At 41.8% G+C, this 16,454-nt stretch overlaps 1 protein-coding gene across 1 annotated transcript in view; it reads right to left on the bottom strand.

Moving 5' to 3' along the window:
- Positions 1–399: 399 nt before the first annotated feature.
- Positions 400–16,454, bottom strand: part of si:ch211-266g18.10 (axoneme-associated protein mst101(2)) — a 64,850-nt gene continuing 48,795 nt past the window's right edge. The window contains exons 85-102 of the mRNA XM_067454417.1: positions 8,342–8,389; positions 8,207–8,263; positions 8,043–8,087; positions 7,914–7,958; positions 7,768–7,815; positions 7,569–7,616; positions 7,414–7,461; positions 7,288–7,335; positions 7,144–7,191; positions 6,727–6,891; positions 6,525–6,584; positions 6,321–6,368; positions 5,986–6,033; positions 5,732–5,779; positions 5,544–5,591; positions 4,832–4,879; positions 4,274–4,318; positions 400–2,416 (exon numbers count right to left, since the gene is read on the bottom strand). Of these exons, the coding sequence (XP_067310518.1) occupies positions 2,331–2,416; positions 4,274–4,318; positions 4,832–4,879; positions 5,544–5,591; positions 5,732–5,779; positions 5,986–6,033; positions 6,321–6,368; positions 6,525–6,584; positions 6,727–6,891; positions 7,144–7,191; positions 7,288–7,335; positions 7,414–7,461; positions 7,569–7,616; positions 7,768–7,815; positions 7,914–7,958; positions 8,043–8,087; positions 8,207–8,263; positions 8,342–8,389 (1,031 nt within the window). The 3' untranslated portion in view covers positions 400–2,330. The remainder of the gene's footprint in view (positions 2,417–4,273; positions 4,319–4,831; positions 4,880–5,543; positions 5,592–5,731; positions 5,780–5,985; positions 6,034–6,320; positions 6,369–6,524; positions 6,585–6,726; positions 6,892–7,143; positions 7,192–7,287; positions 7,336–7,413; positions 7,462–7,568; positions 7,617–7,767; positions 7,816–7,913; positions 7,959–8,042; positions 8,088–8,206; positions 8,264–8,341; positions 8,390–16,454) is intronic.

Here is a 16,454-nt window from a genome sequence, read left to right as displayed (position 1 = left end):
AATGTAGCTATTTCATTCCACATTACATTTCAATAATGTAAATGTAGTTTGTGACATGACATAATATTGTAAACAATTAGTTTAATGTGAATACTTTTTAACATATGTTATTAATGAGAAATGTATTTATTTAACAAGAGGTTTACGTTTTTAACTTGCCTTTCTAGGAAAACTACAAAAGGACCAGAAAGGTAGCATGAGAGCCTATTGCAGTAATGCCACCTACTGGTGATAGTGGATGATGACAAAAAAGCCTGGGTGATATTGAAATAGTTCCTTAAAATGACCTGACCAAGGAAGAAAAGAGAAAAAAAAGCTATGTTAATAAGAAACAAACATGTGAATAACATAAAAAAGTATTTATTTTGATAATAAATAATTCTGTAAATAATTGCATGACCAAACAACTGTTTTGATTATTGCAAAAATGTATTTCTTCTAAGTCTTCAATCAGACCTTCAGCACAATTTGAGTCTCTATTACAGTTGCATTACAGTTCCATTTGCAATTACATTTGCATACAGGGCTCTTTTTTGACCAGTGACATTATTGTTGATTCTCTTGATAGATTTATAACTCTGATTTCAGTTTATGGCTAACTTTTACAGAGAATGTACATATTTCACAACTTGACCATGCCTTTTATTGTCTTTGCATTATGACACCTGACTGTAAAACCATGCAAAAAACAAAAACAAAAAAACATTACACAATAATACATGATAAATTATATAATTCCAATTAAAAAAACTAAATTAAATATGCTCTGGTTTAGATATTTTTTTAAACAATAAGATTCATGCAAACATCATGCAAAAATATTATCTTTGAGGAACATATAAAGTGTGAATTAGATTTATAAGCAACACTGCAAAGAACTATGAAAAATTGCAAGTTACTCATTGCTGCACAGTTTGCATGAAAACACGCCCATGATCTACCACGGGTTACGCAAGTCCAAAAGAGACCTATTTCTGTTACAATTGAGTACTGCTATTATATGCATTTGTATAGTTTACTGCAAATCAGAGAAAACAATATCACATATACTTATGAAGATCTTTGTACAGACATGAGTTTATCCTCTAAGGAGCCACATGCTAAACTCCTGGAGAAAAGACGGTGGCAGTAAAAGAAATGGCTCGGGGCGGCCCACCGGCACAGCACATTTTAGGAGTCTCATTAGTAGAGACTATTAAACCCTCACTAACACCATTAAATCAAGTAAAGGAGCTGATGAGAATCAGGTGCAGTGCCAGGGATCCACCAGGGGCAGTGCTGAGAAACACTGTGCTTATATGCATTACATTTAATCTGCCACATCATTTTATCCCATACTGAAAAACTAAAAATCTTCTGCACGAGTATAATGTGCAATACAGACTATTTGCATAACACAATTAGAATTCCATATAATTGGCTCTCCTTTATTATGTAGGTCTATCCATTTATTATTGCAAAAACACCAACATTTTTATTTGCATAAACTATTAAAGTTCTGTGTAGAAATGCTCTAGTGTTTGCAAAGTACAAAGAAATACATTCGCTTAGATTAAATCAATACAGTTTCCCTGATGTTTAATGCATTTTCCTGGATTTATCACCATGGTTTGGTTTTAATTACTTTATGCAAAATCCAGTGTGTTCATTTATACAGAGCACTGAACAAAACATTTGTTTCATAGAGCCTGAAGTATAGATTTATAAATATGTTTGGCAAAATATATAAAACTAAATAATACAAATAAATAAAATCATCTATACATTCAGAGGAACTGAGCTTACTGTCCAAAGCTCTTATTTCTCAGTGCAGTTGTTACATCTGTAAACGGTTTAGTAAACGGTAAGAAAATATACATGAAATATGTTTACATATTTCTTGATCTATTATATCTTGATCAATTCCTTTCTGACAGAAAACACAGTGGAATGCTTTGAATTAGCACCCCATCAAAATGAGGTAATGTACAAAGATGGTATGATCTTAGTTTCCTGAACCCCACTGCAGTGTTCAGAAAGGAAATTGTTTCATTACTTCCTGTCAGTGCTGTCTGGAAAACTATACTCAAATCCGTAGTATCAATTAAAAGATGGATAGTACGTAATGCAATGTTTGCAACCTCTGTACTTTAAAACGACGAAAAGAATTTGAGAAGGAAGTTTTCCAGGAAATAACTCAAATCTCTTTCACATTTCCAGGCCATTGTTGGTGTAATGCTGTAGGACCTACTGTGAACCTTTACGCTGCATGACTTAAGCAGGTTCCTCGTTCTTCAGAGGTCTGTCTCCACTGGCTTTGCCATGTTGTTTAATGTCAGGTTTGGCTGGACTCACCACAGTGGTGGTGAAAAGGGGAAGAACGGATACTGAGTATCATCCTCATCCACAAAGAAACACTGGAAGTAGGGAATATCCTCTGTAGAGGGAAAAAAATTGAGGCTGTTTATAGAATGATTTTTTTAGGGGGAAAGCGCATAGAAATGTACAGACGTGTCATTTGACCTTTGTCACTGACTTGATATATTTTTATTATCAAGTTGGTTAATAAATTAGTAGTAATAATAGATTTTATTCATAACGCACTTTTTATTCCGAAGAATCTATTAATACGAGATTGCTTTTTATTATTTTTTTAAAAGGCACATACTGCATGTACAAACCCGATTCCAAAAAAGTTGGGACACTGTACAAATTGTGAATAAAAACAGAATGCAATGTTGTGGAAGTTTAAAATTCCAATAATTTATTCAGAGTACAACACAGATGACAATATCAAATGTTTAAACTGAGAAAATGTATAATTTTAAGGGAAAAATAAGTTGATTGTAAATTTCATGGCATCAACATCTCAAAAAAGTTGGGACAAGGCCATGTTTACCACTGTGTGGCATCTCCTCTTCTTTTTATAACAGTCTGCAAACATCTGGGGACTGAGGGGACAAGTTGCTCAAGTTTAGGAACAGGAATGTTGTCCCATTCTTGTCTAATACAGTCTTCTAGTTGCTCAACTGTCTTTGTTGCATCTTCCTCTTTATGATGCACCAAATGTTTTCTATTGGTGAAAGATCTGGACTGCAGGCTGGCCATTTCAGTACCCGGATCCTTCTTCTAAGCAACCGTGATGTTGTAATTGATGCAGTATGTGGTCTGTCTTTGTCATGATGGAAAATGCAAGGTCTTCCCTGAAAGAGACGACGTCTGGATGGGAGCATATGTTGTTTTAGAACTTAGATATATCTTTCAGCATTGATGGTACCTTTCCAGATGTGTAAGCTGCCCATGACACACTAATGCAACTCCATACCATCAGAGATGCACACTTTTGAACTGAGCGCTGATAACAACTTGGGTTGTCCTTGTCCTCTTTAGTCCGGATGACATGGCATCCCAGTTTTCCAAAAAAAAACTTCAAATTTCTATTAGTCTGACCACAGAACAGTTTTTCACTTTGCCACAGTCCATTTTAAATGAGCCTTGGCCCAGAGAAAATGCATGCGCTTCTGGATCATGTTTAGATATGGCTTCTTTTTGACCTTCTTTTTGAGTTTTAGCCGGCAATGGCGATTGGGACGGTGGATTGTGTTGACCGACAATGTTTTCTGGAAGTATTCCTGAGCCCATGTTGTGATTTCCATTACAGTAGCATTCCTGTATGTGATGAAGTGCCGTCTAAGGGCCTGAAGATCACGGACATCCAGTATGGTTTTCTGGCCTTGATCCTTACGCACAGAGATTGTTCCAGATTCTCTGAATCTTTGGATGATATTATGCACTGTAGATGATGATAACTTCAAACTCTTTGCAATTTTTATCTGAGAAACTCCTTTCTGATATTGCTCCACTATTTTTCGCCGCAGCATTGGGGAAATTAGTGATCCTCCGCCCTTAACTTCTGAGAGGCTCTTTTTATACCCAATCATGTTGCCAATTGACATATAAGCCCTCTAGCTGTTCCATTGTACTTATTGCTACCTGTCCCAACTTTTTTGGAATGTGTATTTCTCATGAAATCCAAAATGAGCCAATATTTGGCATTACATTTCAAAATGTCTCACTTTTAACATTTGATATGTAATCTATATTCTATTGTGAATAAAATATAATTTTATGAGATTTGTAAATTATTGCATTCCTTTTTTATTCACAATTTGTACAGTGTCCCAACATTTGTGGAATCGGGTTTGTATGTTATATGATTTGCTTTGATAAATAAAAGCAAATAAAGCTTCACCATGATCTTGAGTCCAAACTTGATATAGTGACAAAAACTTACCCTCCTCTATCTCTGGAATATCTTTGGTGACATCGGGTTCTTCTTCTACAAAAACAAATCAAAAAATATTTTTAATTCTAATCTTATATTTTACACTCCACGATGGGTTGACACTTTCCGAAGACATAATGATTTTTATATTGTACAAACACTAAACCTACTCCTAAAAACAACCCTAGCAGAAAACGTTATGCATTTGGACATTAAAGAAAAAAAAAAATCCTTCTGGAGCATCAGTTAGTTATTTAGTTAAAATTATTCAAATTTTCACAGATTCTGTAAGTGCTTCACATCTACTTTTTCTTGCAACTGTATATATATCTGGCATTACTATGCTTGGTATCTCATCCTAACATAGGTAATACCTGAACCACCCACCCACCCACCCACCCACCCACCCACCCACCCACCCACCCACCCACCCACCCACACACACACACACACACACACACACACACACACACACACACACACACACACACACACACACACACACACACACACACACACACACACACACACACACACACACACACACACACACACACACACACACACCTTTTACTTCCTTGTCTGTGACAGCTTCCTTCTCAGTCGGCTGTACTACTGATCACAAAACATTAAAAAAAATCAGGTAAAATGTACATTTGGGTTGTAAATAGTACAAAATGTAGCCCATAATCAGAATACGTGTACTGCACATTATACCCTAACTGCTTAACTATTATACTGAAAATAAAAAAGCAAATACAAAAAAGCATACGGCCAAGGCACTTGAGGATTAAGAAAATATAAAAAGCCTATATTTACTCATGACGAAAAAAAAAACAAAAAAAAAAACATAACATTTTCTTTTACATGCTCAGGTTCTAATAAAAAAAGGAAAACAGCATTAGAAGTATCTTAAAATGTTTTTATTATGATGCATTTGTTTTTACTGGGAAGGTCTGCCAAATGGATTCTTGTTCATTATGTGCTGGATTGCTTAGTGGGATTAATACTTTCAATAATTCTTCTCAAGGAAAAATTGATTACAATTAATGTCTACAAATATATTTTAGCAAGTATGTAGATAAAAAGATACTCCTAAGTCAACTATTATAGTAGCACGCTACCAGCTATCAAATGAGCAACTATTAATGATACGTCTGTTAATCAATATATTAAATTATTATTATTCTTGGAGGGTAAAAATACAGAACTATTGCTGAAATTAAGAATAATATTAGTCTGTTACTAAATAATATTTCTATGCAATAAGCCATAGTACCTTTCTGTAAAGGTTCCTTTACTTCTTTGACTTTTTCACGGATGATTTCTAGCATCAGGAGAGAGATTTTTATTCAAACAAACACCGAAACAATAAATCTTTTTATTTTAACCCTTACAAAACTAGGAGAAAGTCAATGTGGTAGATGAGTTTTTACAAAACACACACATAGTAAATATAAATTTTACCTTTCTTTTTGGCCTCTGGTCTGATCTTAGCTTTTGGAGCATCTTTGTCTAGTATAGAAAAGTAATTTTTTTCAATGCGGACATACATAATTAATTACTAAACTAAAACTTTTTTATAAAAATGCACTTCCGATTTCGATTATGTGGTTCGGTTTTAATTGACCATAAAATAACACCATTTATAAAATTGCTTAAAAAAATTCTGTCACTGAACATATATTTATATATTTCCATCTGCCGAAGTTCTGACATACCTTTCTTTGCAGGTGCTGATTTAGTGATGTTTTCCAGTGCATCACGTTCTGTGGCAAGGGGAAGAAAAACTAGTTAAGCTGCATGTAAGCTTCAATTTCATAACTGAACACAAGAGTCTGATATAATATACACTCATCATGTACTGTATATATGCAAAGTACAGAGCTGACAAAAAGAAAACATGGATAAAACCTACATGAAAGACTGGACATAAAAAGTATCAGAACCAAGGCGATTAAAAGTGCAACGTGGAATATTCTTATATTGCTCTTAAGAAGCTTTGATTTCAAAATTATAAAATAATAGGTAGGATGAGAGAATGATTGCCCATTACCTGTTTTAATATGCGGTGCCTTAGTAACGTTCATCAGAGCATCACGATCTATGAAAGAAAAAGTTTCACTCACTCTAACGCATGTGAACATTGCAGTGGGATTCACACTTTATATAAAAACTGGTTCAGCTGGTTCCTGTTTAGTTATACCTAGATGACTATAATTGATGACTAGCTTGTGAAATGAATATATATTTTTGATACCCTTTTTGGCTTTTTCTTTGGAGACCACTGGGTTTACTTTCACACTGACAGTCTCCGGCTCTGTAAGGGACACAAGCAGCATACAAGTCAAGAAATTATTTGTACTGATAGCTTTACTTTGAATTATAATTGATGGAAATACATGTCTTTTTGCAGCCTGATATTGTTAAAATTGTAATTATTTCTAACATGAATGACATACCTTTGATTGTTCTGTTGTCCATCCGTAAAAGTGTAATTTGATTTTGAGTGGACTCCAGATCACTTTTCATTTCACCAATGTCCTTTCTCATTATATCCAGAAGAGACAGTTTTTGGTTGATGGAGTTCAGGAGCTCCACACCCAGACCGATAAGACCAACATCATCTGTGTGTTCAAGTGTTTTGAAATAATGTATGTAATGATCTGTGGTCATGCAGACAGACTCAGATATTAACCACAAAATGTACCAATCCTCTAATGAGGAATAAGTTACTAATAATTAATAGAATGTCTAAAGTTGACGATCGAAATGTAACTTCTGCACAGTTGGTAAGAGAGTAACATGAGAATAAATTGTGCAAATAAGCTTTAAATATATTTCCAAAAACAGCATAATTAAGTTTCCTTAAAACTCACCTTTTTTTGGTTCTGGTTCTGGTTCTTTTTCTTTAGCGACTTCAGGCTCTATACAGGAGTATTGTTTCATGTGATGATAATTTTATATAAAAATCATTACAGAAAGCAACACTATATGCAGGATGATTTAATTTGCATTTATACCTTTCTTTACAGGAGCCCGCTTAACTTTCTCCTTGATGACTTCAGCCTCTGAAAAGGAAATTATGCGAAAACACATTAATAAATACAATTTCTTTAAATCAGAGGTGAAATGTTGCTAACTGTTACCTTTCTTCTCAGGGGCTGGTTTAGCTTTCTCTTTGACGACTTCAGCCTCTGCAATGTTGATAAAATAAAAAACATGCAGAGTAAATAAAAAACTTAATGTAGCATAATATAAAATTCTGTTGTGGTGTTAATCTGATTTTTACAGTAAATCAAACCTTTCTTCTCAGGGGCTGGTTTTACTTTCTCTTTGATGACTTCAGCCTCTAAAACAGCAATAATAATAATAATTATAATACACAAAAAAAGTAGTAATACTTATGACTTGGAAAAAAATCGATGACTGAAATAACCTGATTTGCTGGAATAATCACACTATAGGATATCACACTAAAATAGAAGCATATGAACTCATACCTTCCTTGAGGGGGGCTGGTTTAGATTTTTCTTTAATGACTACGGCTTCTGAATTAGTGATAAGGGAAAACATATTTAGAAAATGTAAAAAACAGAACTGAGTAAATTTGTTACTTCAACATTATTTGAACATGTTATTCAAATACCTTTCTTTGGTGCTGGTTTTGGCTTTTCTTTGGTTATTTCAGGTTCTGTAAAACATGGAATTAAATGAAATAAATGGACAGTTGTGTTTTTCTGTTTTGTGATTTGGAATTAAAACGTCAACTTGGTACCTTTTCTTTCAAGGACTGGTTTTGCCTTTTCCTTGGGAACCTTGTCTGAAAAGATAAAAAAATAAGGATTTGTTTCTGAGGAAACATGCATTTGGTATTCAGTTATGTATTCAAATTTGTAAATGTTAAAAGGTTAACGCAGATTATACTTTGTATATTAATACCTTTCTTTGTAGGTTCTGACACTGGTTCAGGTGCCTTTTCCTTATGAACTTCAGGCTCTGTAAATCAGCATTGATTGATGAATGATCGTACAGTGGGAAGCAACCATTACAGGAAGATTTCATTGACATCCATACCTTTCTTTACAGCAGCTGGTTTAACTTTTTCCTTGATGATTTCAGCCTCTACAGTGATATACAAATGTTTAGTTAAAGAACACATTTTGGCTTAGGGATAACATCAATTTGATTAAAGTAACTCAAACCTTTCTTTTCTGTGGCTGGTTTAGCTTTAACTTTGATGACTTCAGCCTCTAAATGATCATATCAAATATTTAAAATATTAGCATTATCTTAAAACTGGGTGCATCTGATATTGATGCAGTAGGGAATGCTATCAGACTGACCGGTTTTTGTGTCTGAACCATGTGAGACAAACACACCAATTTATTGGCTGACGACAGTCCATGGCCTCGCAAGCGGAGTATAAAAGTAAGCAAGTATAAAAGGCCACTTGTACTACACGTCATCAGCTTTTTTCGTCTAACACCTTGTGGTTCGGGTCTCTCAGCTGCCAAGGCGGGATCGATCTCGAGTAGGAGGAATCTGATGGGAAGCCTGATTTTTCTCTTTTTTGGGCTTCTCTTCACTGAGTAACTTTTGTAACTTTAATAAGGATTAATCTGTGCTATTGCTTGTAGTTTGATTATTTGATATTTTTGTATTAAATTACTGTTTACTTGTCTTTAACAATCTTTGAAATGTATATTGTTTACTAGTTTTAGCTGTGGTATTGAAATTGGAACTGAGAATTGTTCAATTTCACTGGTATGTAAAATTTTGGTGTTCATTATTACTTTTTTATGGTGGGACCAGTTAAAACTGAATCATTGAATTTATTGAACTGGATCAAATTGAGATCTTTTTGAATTGGAATTCAAATCAGGAAATCTGTATTGATACTCAGCCCTGGTCCTTTGGTCTACAAGTGATGCGGCCGTAGAGAAGTTTACAGAGCTCTGGGGCTCAGTCAGCAGCTTTCACGAGATATAAATATCCCTCTCTGGTGATCTGTGAGGACTGGAGAATTATTTAGCAGAATAGAGGAAACATATTTCTTTCTCGCTATAAGCTCCCCAAATATACGCTGAGGTTGGAGTCTGCTTTTATGGACCTGCATAATAAACACAGAGTATAGACTAACGTGAAGAGTGTGATTTTCTGGTCAAGAGCAATGCTGTGGTTCAGCATGCTCCTCTGGGGCTTTGGTCAGATAGTATTAGCATTGATCAGTGGTTGTGGACAGAGGTTGACTGTCTTTGGCATCTTTCTTGCTCTACTCAGATATGTTGAAGTATCTTTTTTTTTCCAGGGATGAGCATTCTCCCCTATGTTAGAACCAAAACTAGAATTATGCGTTCTCGTATGAATGGTTACTCGGTAGATATAATTAGCAATTTGTATTCCCCAACTGTTGTTGGGTCTTAAAGTAGGATCTTTTGACCCCCTTTAGTTGGGTTTCACGTAAAGCCTCTCTAGTATCATCCATGTTCTAGAGTACATGGTGCATTTCGTGGTGCATTTCATGGTGCATTTCAGTATCGTGCAACGATACTGCATTTCGTTGCCTTGTACCTGTACTTGTGTAATGACAATAAAGTTGAATCTAATCTAATCTAAAATGTTCAAAAAAACCTGACAAGTAGAGGTAGTTTGCCTGGTAGCATTCCCCTTTGTTATTTTGCAATCTATAACTTAGATAAGTGAATAGATCAGTTTTTTTTGATCCTGGAGAAGAACAAGCAGGGTGTGAGTGCTCTCCCCTAAGTAGAGCTTCAGCTTCCCCATGGTTTCCCTAGGGGTTACGATGGTGCGAGTCTTTATATATTATGTCACTCTCCTATTTGTATCCATTCAGATCAAGTTGAGGGTTGCATTCTCACCCTGGAGGTAGTGGTAATACTGAAGGTCTCCCTTTGGTCGTTTACTCATTAAGGGTTTTGTCAAGGTAAAAGAAGTTGGCATAGCTGAGTCACTTTTCTTAGAGCTCTACTCTTGGGGCATTATCCGGTTGTTAAGGCTGACGTCACACGGCAGCGCTTCCGGGTCCAAACGCTCTATCTTATACTACAAGAAAAACGGCTCGGGTTATGTATATAACCCTTGTTCCCTGAGAGGGAACGAGCACTGCGTCGGAACGACGATTTGGGGATACTCCCTTAGCATGAACGCGTCTGAAGTATGAATGAAACTAGTCCAATCCTTATTGGTCCTACGTCATGACGTAGATGTGACGGCATACCCGGAAGCTATAAAGGGGAGCCCGGCGCATAGTAGCGTCAATTATCGCGATGAAGCATAATGCTCTCAGGCGATACGCGGTGTGGCGACGAGACGCAGTGCTCGTTCCCTCTCAGGGAACAAGGGTTATATACATAACCTGAGCCGTTCCCTATATCGAGGGAACTTCGCACTGCGTCGGAACGACGATTTGGGGAACGAGTACCCACTAGGCCACACCAAGGATACGCCTGCCCTATTGTGAGCTGGAGACCAGGCACAATCAGGACTGGAGTACCCTGCCGCCGGGGGTCGCAGGGAGGTGTAGGCTGTAAAACCTTATAAATGTGTGCTGAGTAGCCCAGCCAGCCGCTTCACAGATGTCCTGCATAGGGACTCCGGACAGAAGGGCCACCGAAGAGGCCATGCCTCTAGTCGAGTGGGCTCTCAAGGCAATAGGTGAAGGCAGATTGCGCACCTGATATGCCAAGGCTATTGCCTGCACAATCCAATTACTGATAGTAGGGGTTGACGCAGGCAGCCCTTTCTTGGGTGAGCCAAAACACACTAAAAGTTGATCTGATTTCCTCCACTGAGCTGACCTTTCCAGATAGATCCTTAGGGCCCGAACTGGACACAAAAGGAATAATCTCCCTTCTTCCGCCGTCACATGGGGCGGAGGATGAAAAGCCTGAAGAACCAAAGATCTGACCGTACTGGATGGAACCTTCGGCACATACCCTGGCCTAGGGTGGAGTACGGCCTTTACTCCTCCCGGGGCAAACTCCAAGCAGGTTGGCGTGATGGCCAAAGCTTGAAGATCTCCCACTCTCCTGAGAGAGGTAATAGCTAGGAGGAACGCCACTTTAAGCGTTAGATTCTTAGGTTCTGCTGTCTCCAGTGGTTCGAAGGGGGCCTCAGCCAGGCCTTCGAGAACCACTGCCAGATCCCAGGTTGGAACTCTGGTACGCACTACAGGTCTTAACCTACGCGCCCCACGAAGGAAGCGTACAACCAACTGATGCCTACCCAAAGGCCCATCACCTAACGGAGCGTGGAAAGCTCCAATAGCTGCCACATACACCTTAAGTGTGGACGGGGTAAGCCCTGCAGAGAAACGATCTTGGAGGAACTCCAGTACTGAAGCCACTGGGCAGTTAACTGGGTCCACCTCACGTTCTCTACACCAAGTGACGAAAACATTCCACTTGAGGCTGTACAATCTCCTAGTAGACGGGGCCCTAGAGCTAAGTAAGGTCTCTATAACGTCTGCCGGCAGGCCCTCCTCTCGGAACCTGGCCCCCTCAGGGGCCAGACCCAGAGGTTCCAGATTTCGGGGCGGGGGTGAAATATTGTGCCCCCCGCCTGTGATAGGAGGTCCCTCCTCAGAGGGACCTGCCACGGGTGATCCGCCAGCAGCGCTATTATGTCCGAGAACCATACCCGAGTCGGCCAACAAGGAGCTACCAGAAGGAGACTGACTCCCTGTTGCCGAACCCTCTCCAGGACCCCTGGGAGCAGAGCGACGGGGGGAAATGCATACAGACGCCGCCTCGGCCACGTCTGTACCATGGCGTCCAACCCCAGCGGGGCTGGGTGCGTGAGGGAGAACCACAGTGGAAAGTGGGACGTCTCTCGAGACGCAAACAGATCCACTTCCACTGGGCCGAACCTCCTGACAATCGCCTCCACCACCTCTGGGTGGAGCCGCCATTCCCCGGGCCTCAGCCCTTGCCTCGATAGTATATCTGCCCCCTGATTCTGTATCCCCGGGATATACATTGCCCTGAGGGATAACAGTCTGTCTTGTGACCAGCGAAGAATGAGATGCGCCAGTTTGCATAGCGGGCGCGACCTCAACCCCCCCTGGTGGTTCAGATATGCCACGACAGCCGTATTGTCTGTACGGACTAGAACGTGGTACCCGCGAAGCTCTGGGAGGAAACTCCTGAGAGCCCTGTAAACCGCCATCATTTCCAGGCAGTTTATGTGCCAGGTTGAATGATGGTCCTCCCATAGACCCCTCGCAAAGCGGCCTTCCATGACCGCGCCCCAACCAGTTAGGGAAGCATCTGTTGAAACGGTTTTCCGGCAACATGATGCTCCCAGGACTGGCCCTTGGGACAGAAACCAAGCTTTCTTCCATATACCTAGAGCCCGAAGGCATTTGCGCGTGACTCTGATCATACGGAATGGGTTCCCTCTGGGGGAAAACCCCTTGGTTTTCAGCCACCACTGTAGAGCTCTCATATGTAGCAGGCCGAACGGAATAATGTTGGACGCTGCCGCTAGATGCCCTAACACTATCTGAAAGTGTTTCACAGTGATACTCTGGCCTAGCTTTATTCTTGAGACTACCGCCAGAATGGTCTTGATTCGTGCGGGGGAGAGTTGCGCCCGCATCGAAACCGAATCCCATACTACCCCCAGAAAGGTCGTTTTCTGGGCTGGCGCCAACACGCTCTTTTTTGTGTTGAGCCTCAACCCCAAGCGTTGGATATGTGCTAGAACTACATCTCGATGTTGAACTGCCATTTCGGACGACTGGGCCAGAATAAGCCAGTCGTCGATGTAATTTAGTATTCGGATGCCCTGAAGTCTCAATGGAGCCAGAGCTGCATCCATACATTTGGTAAACGTGCGAGGGGAAAGAGCTAGACCGAAGGGAAGCACTCGATATTGGTACGCTTCGCCCCCGAAAGCGAACCTCAGAAACTTCCTGTGGCATGGAAGGATGGAGACATGAAAATAGGCGTCTTTTAAATCTATCGTGACGAACCAGTCCTTGGGCTGGATCTGACTCACGATCGTGGGAATGGTTAACATCTTGAACCTGAATCTCCTCAGAGACCGGTTCAGATACCTCAGATCTAAAATCGGCCGAAGCCCTCCATCCTTTTTTGGAACTATAAAGTACCGGCTGTAGAACCCGGCCTCCCTCTCTGACGGCGGGACCCACTCTATGGCCCCCTTTGCCAGCAAGGATTTTACTTCTTGTTCCATTACCCGAACCCGCTCTGGCACCACTGCAGTCCATGTCACCCCATTGAACTTTGGCGGGGGGTGATCGAACTGCAGTCTGTACCCTATTTCTACAGTACGCAGGACCCATGTGGATATATTCGGAAGGCATTTCCATGCGCCGAGATAATCTACTAAGGGAATCAGCCTCTCGAGGCTGGTCTCGGGTGTTATTTGAGTCTCGTTTCCCGTCCCCTGAAGCGGATGCCCGGCAGGGGACGAAATACGATTTCCGATATTTGGACACTCGTCCCGCCCAGTCGCAGGTCTTACTCGAGGCGACTGGATCGAAACGTGCCCTAGGAAAAACGATGTGGCCCGAAGCGTCTGTGACGGCGGGATTACCACATCGTTTTCCCTTCGAGAGCGTCGCGCGAGAGACAACCTCTGTTGTTCCCGCGCGAGGGGGACCGCTCTCTGAAGCCCTACCACAGCTAGGACTTCTTCCCAGCAGCCTTCTTAGCGAGAAGGACGTTCCTTAGATCGCCCTTCTGCACGGAAGCCTGCTGGTGAGAGCGCCGCCTCTGTTGCCAAGCTCCCGGAGGAGGGGCTCTAGAAGCGACGCTCTCTTTTTGCACCTGACGGTGCGAGGAGCTGGCTGACGGCTGCGGCTGCCCACTAGTGGCAGCCTTTGCTGGTTTTGGCCGACGAGGGAGAAACTGTCGGAAGGCTGCTGACTGTTTCCTCGCCTCCTGAAACCTGTCGACGACCGAATTAACGGCGTCGCCGAACAGGCCAGAAGGCGAGATCGGGGAGTCTAGGAGAAAAGTCTTATCTTTCTCCTTCATCCCCGACAGATTTAGCCACAGATGTCTCTCCACTGTCACCATAGAGGCCATGGAGCGGCCGATGGCACGGGCCATCTCCTTGGTGACGCGGAGAGACAGATCAGCAGCCTTCCTAAGCTCTAATACATCCTCCGGGGAGGGACCTTCTCCCTCGTCAAGCTCTTTTAATAGGTCGGCCTGGTACGCCTGCAATATCGATAGGGTGTGCAGAGCGCTACCAGCCCGACCCGCCGCCATATATGCCCTGCCCACCAACGCTGATGTGTCCCTGCATGGCTTGGTGGGCAGTACCGGGGCTTTTAGGGACGATGCCGATTCGGGTGACAGATAGCTCGCGAGAGCATCTTCCACCCGCGGCATCGTCCCGTAGCCTGCCTCGCGCGCACCCATAACATTAGCATAATCTAATACTGGGGGGTTGGATATGCGCGCGGAGTATGGTCTATTCCAGGACCTACACAACTCGTTGTGCAGGTCCGGAAAGAACGGCAAGCCCCGGCGAGGCGACTGAGCCCGGCGCGAGAGAAACCGGTCGTCCAGCCTGCTGGATGGCTGGACTTCCTGCCTCTCTTGTGGCCAATCGATATTTAACTTGGCCACGGCACGAGTCAGTACCTCGATAAGCTCCTCTTGGGCGGGTGGGTGCGGTGGTGACATATATGCGGCCCCACCCGCCTCGATGTTGATATCTTCCGGATCCTCGGATCCGGAGAGAATCAACATCTGATTCTCCACCCCGGGGGAAGAAGCCGCTTCGCGGGCTTCCACACGAGGTGGGAGAATCTCTGAACTATCAGAGGAAGATTGAGAAAGTGCCTCGGCAGTCTCAATCTCCGCTGATACGTCCAGCTGCGAGCCCCATGATCTGCGACGCCGCGCCGCCTCAGCGGACGCAGGCCCAGAACCACGGGGCTCGCGTGGTTGGCCGGCCTCGTCAAAGACCGCCAACCGAGACCTCAGCACCCTGAGCGTCAGCAGCTCGCAGTGGCTGCAGGCGGCTCCCTCGAGAGCCGCCTGAGCATGCTGAACGCCCAGGCACTGTACACAAAGAGAGTGCGTGTCCGTTCCCGAGATGTAGCGGGGACACGGATGCACGCACCTCTTAAACTCAGAACTAGACATATTATCTTCGTTCTTAGGTCTCTTTTTTACTGAATATATATATATATTTATATGGGACAGACAACAATAAATAGACAGACAATGTTCAAACACACACAGAGCGTTATGCTGAAGAGCGATAACTGACGCTACTATGCGCCGGGCTCCCCTTTATAGCTTCCGGGTATGCCGTCACATCTACGTCATGACGTAGGACCAATAAGGATTGGACTAGTTTCATTCATACTTCAGACGCGTTCATGCTAAGGGAGTATCCCCAAATCGTCGTTCCGACGCAGTGCGAAGATCCCTCGATATAGGGAACTACAAACGGTGCTAATATACACACACAATGTGGTGTAATACTACAAAAAAAGTTATAATAATAACCCTTTTCTCCATACCAAAATTCCAGATGGCCAGACAGTGATTCATCTTTTATAAATCGTTAAAATATCAATGTCTGTAACGCTGTGACCATAGAGAATGTTGTGTAGACTGTAAGTATTTAAAATGTTTAACTTTTTTAAATGTTTGATGTTTAATATAAAAAAATAGCGCTCTGAAAAAATGTCATTCTCAAGTGAAACGAGTTGAGGCTTGGACCCAGAAACGGGTTTCCTTACGTCACGACTTAACAAGCGAATAAGGCTGAAGCCTATACCACAAGGGAGGGAGTAAGATTGTAAAGGTTGGGACTTCCCTAAGCTAGAGCATAGAAGCTTGGGTATCTTCTATAACTGGAAGATATCCTTAGAGAGTAGTGCCACTATACAGTCTTTTTTAAGTAATTTTGGATGTTCCCTTAGAGTTGACGTGCTCTGACTCCAGCTAAGAGTACATTTTTGTTATGTCTATTATGTTTGTGCATATTTACAGCTTAGTGAGGCAGGCATTCATTTCCTCATAACAGCATAGTGGGTATTGGTTCCCCATAGCAACAATATCAGACACTGCATTAAAGTTCTCTTACGAAAGGGAACATCCCGGTTATGCATGCAACCAAGGTTCTCTGAGAAGGGGAACAAGATGCCGTCTTGTTCCCATGTCTATGGCTTGTC

This window comes from Pseudorasbora parva, chromosome 10 (genome assembly GCF_024679245.1).
Source record: "Pseudorasbora parva isolate DD20220531a chromosome 10, ASM2467924v1, whole genome shotgun sequence".
Taxonomy (NCBI): domain Eukaryota; kingdom Metazoa; phylum Chordata; class Actinopteri; order Cypriniformes; family Gobionidae; genus Pseudorasbora; species Pseudorasbora parva.
The sequence above is the reverse complement of the archived record's forward strand: the minus strand, read 5'-3'. Positions and strand labels throughout refer to the sequence as shown.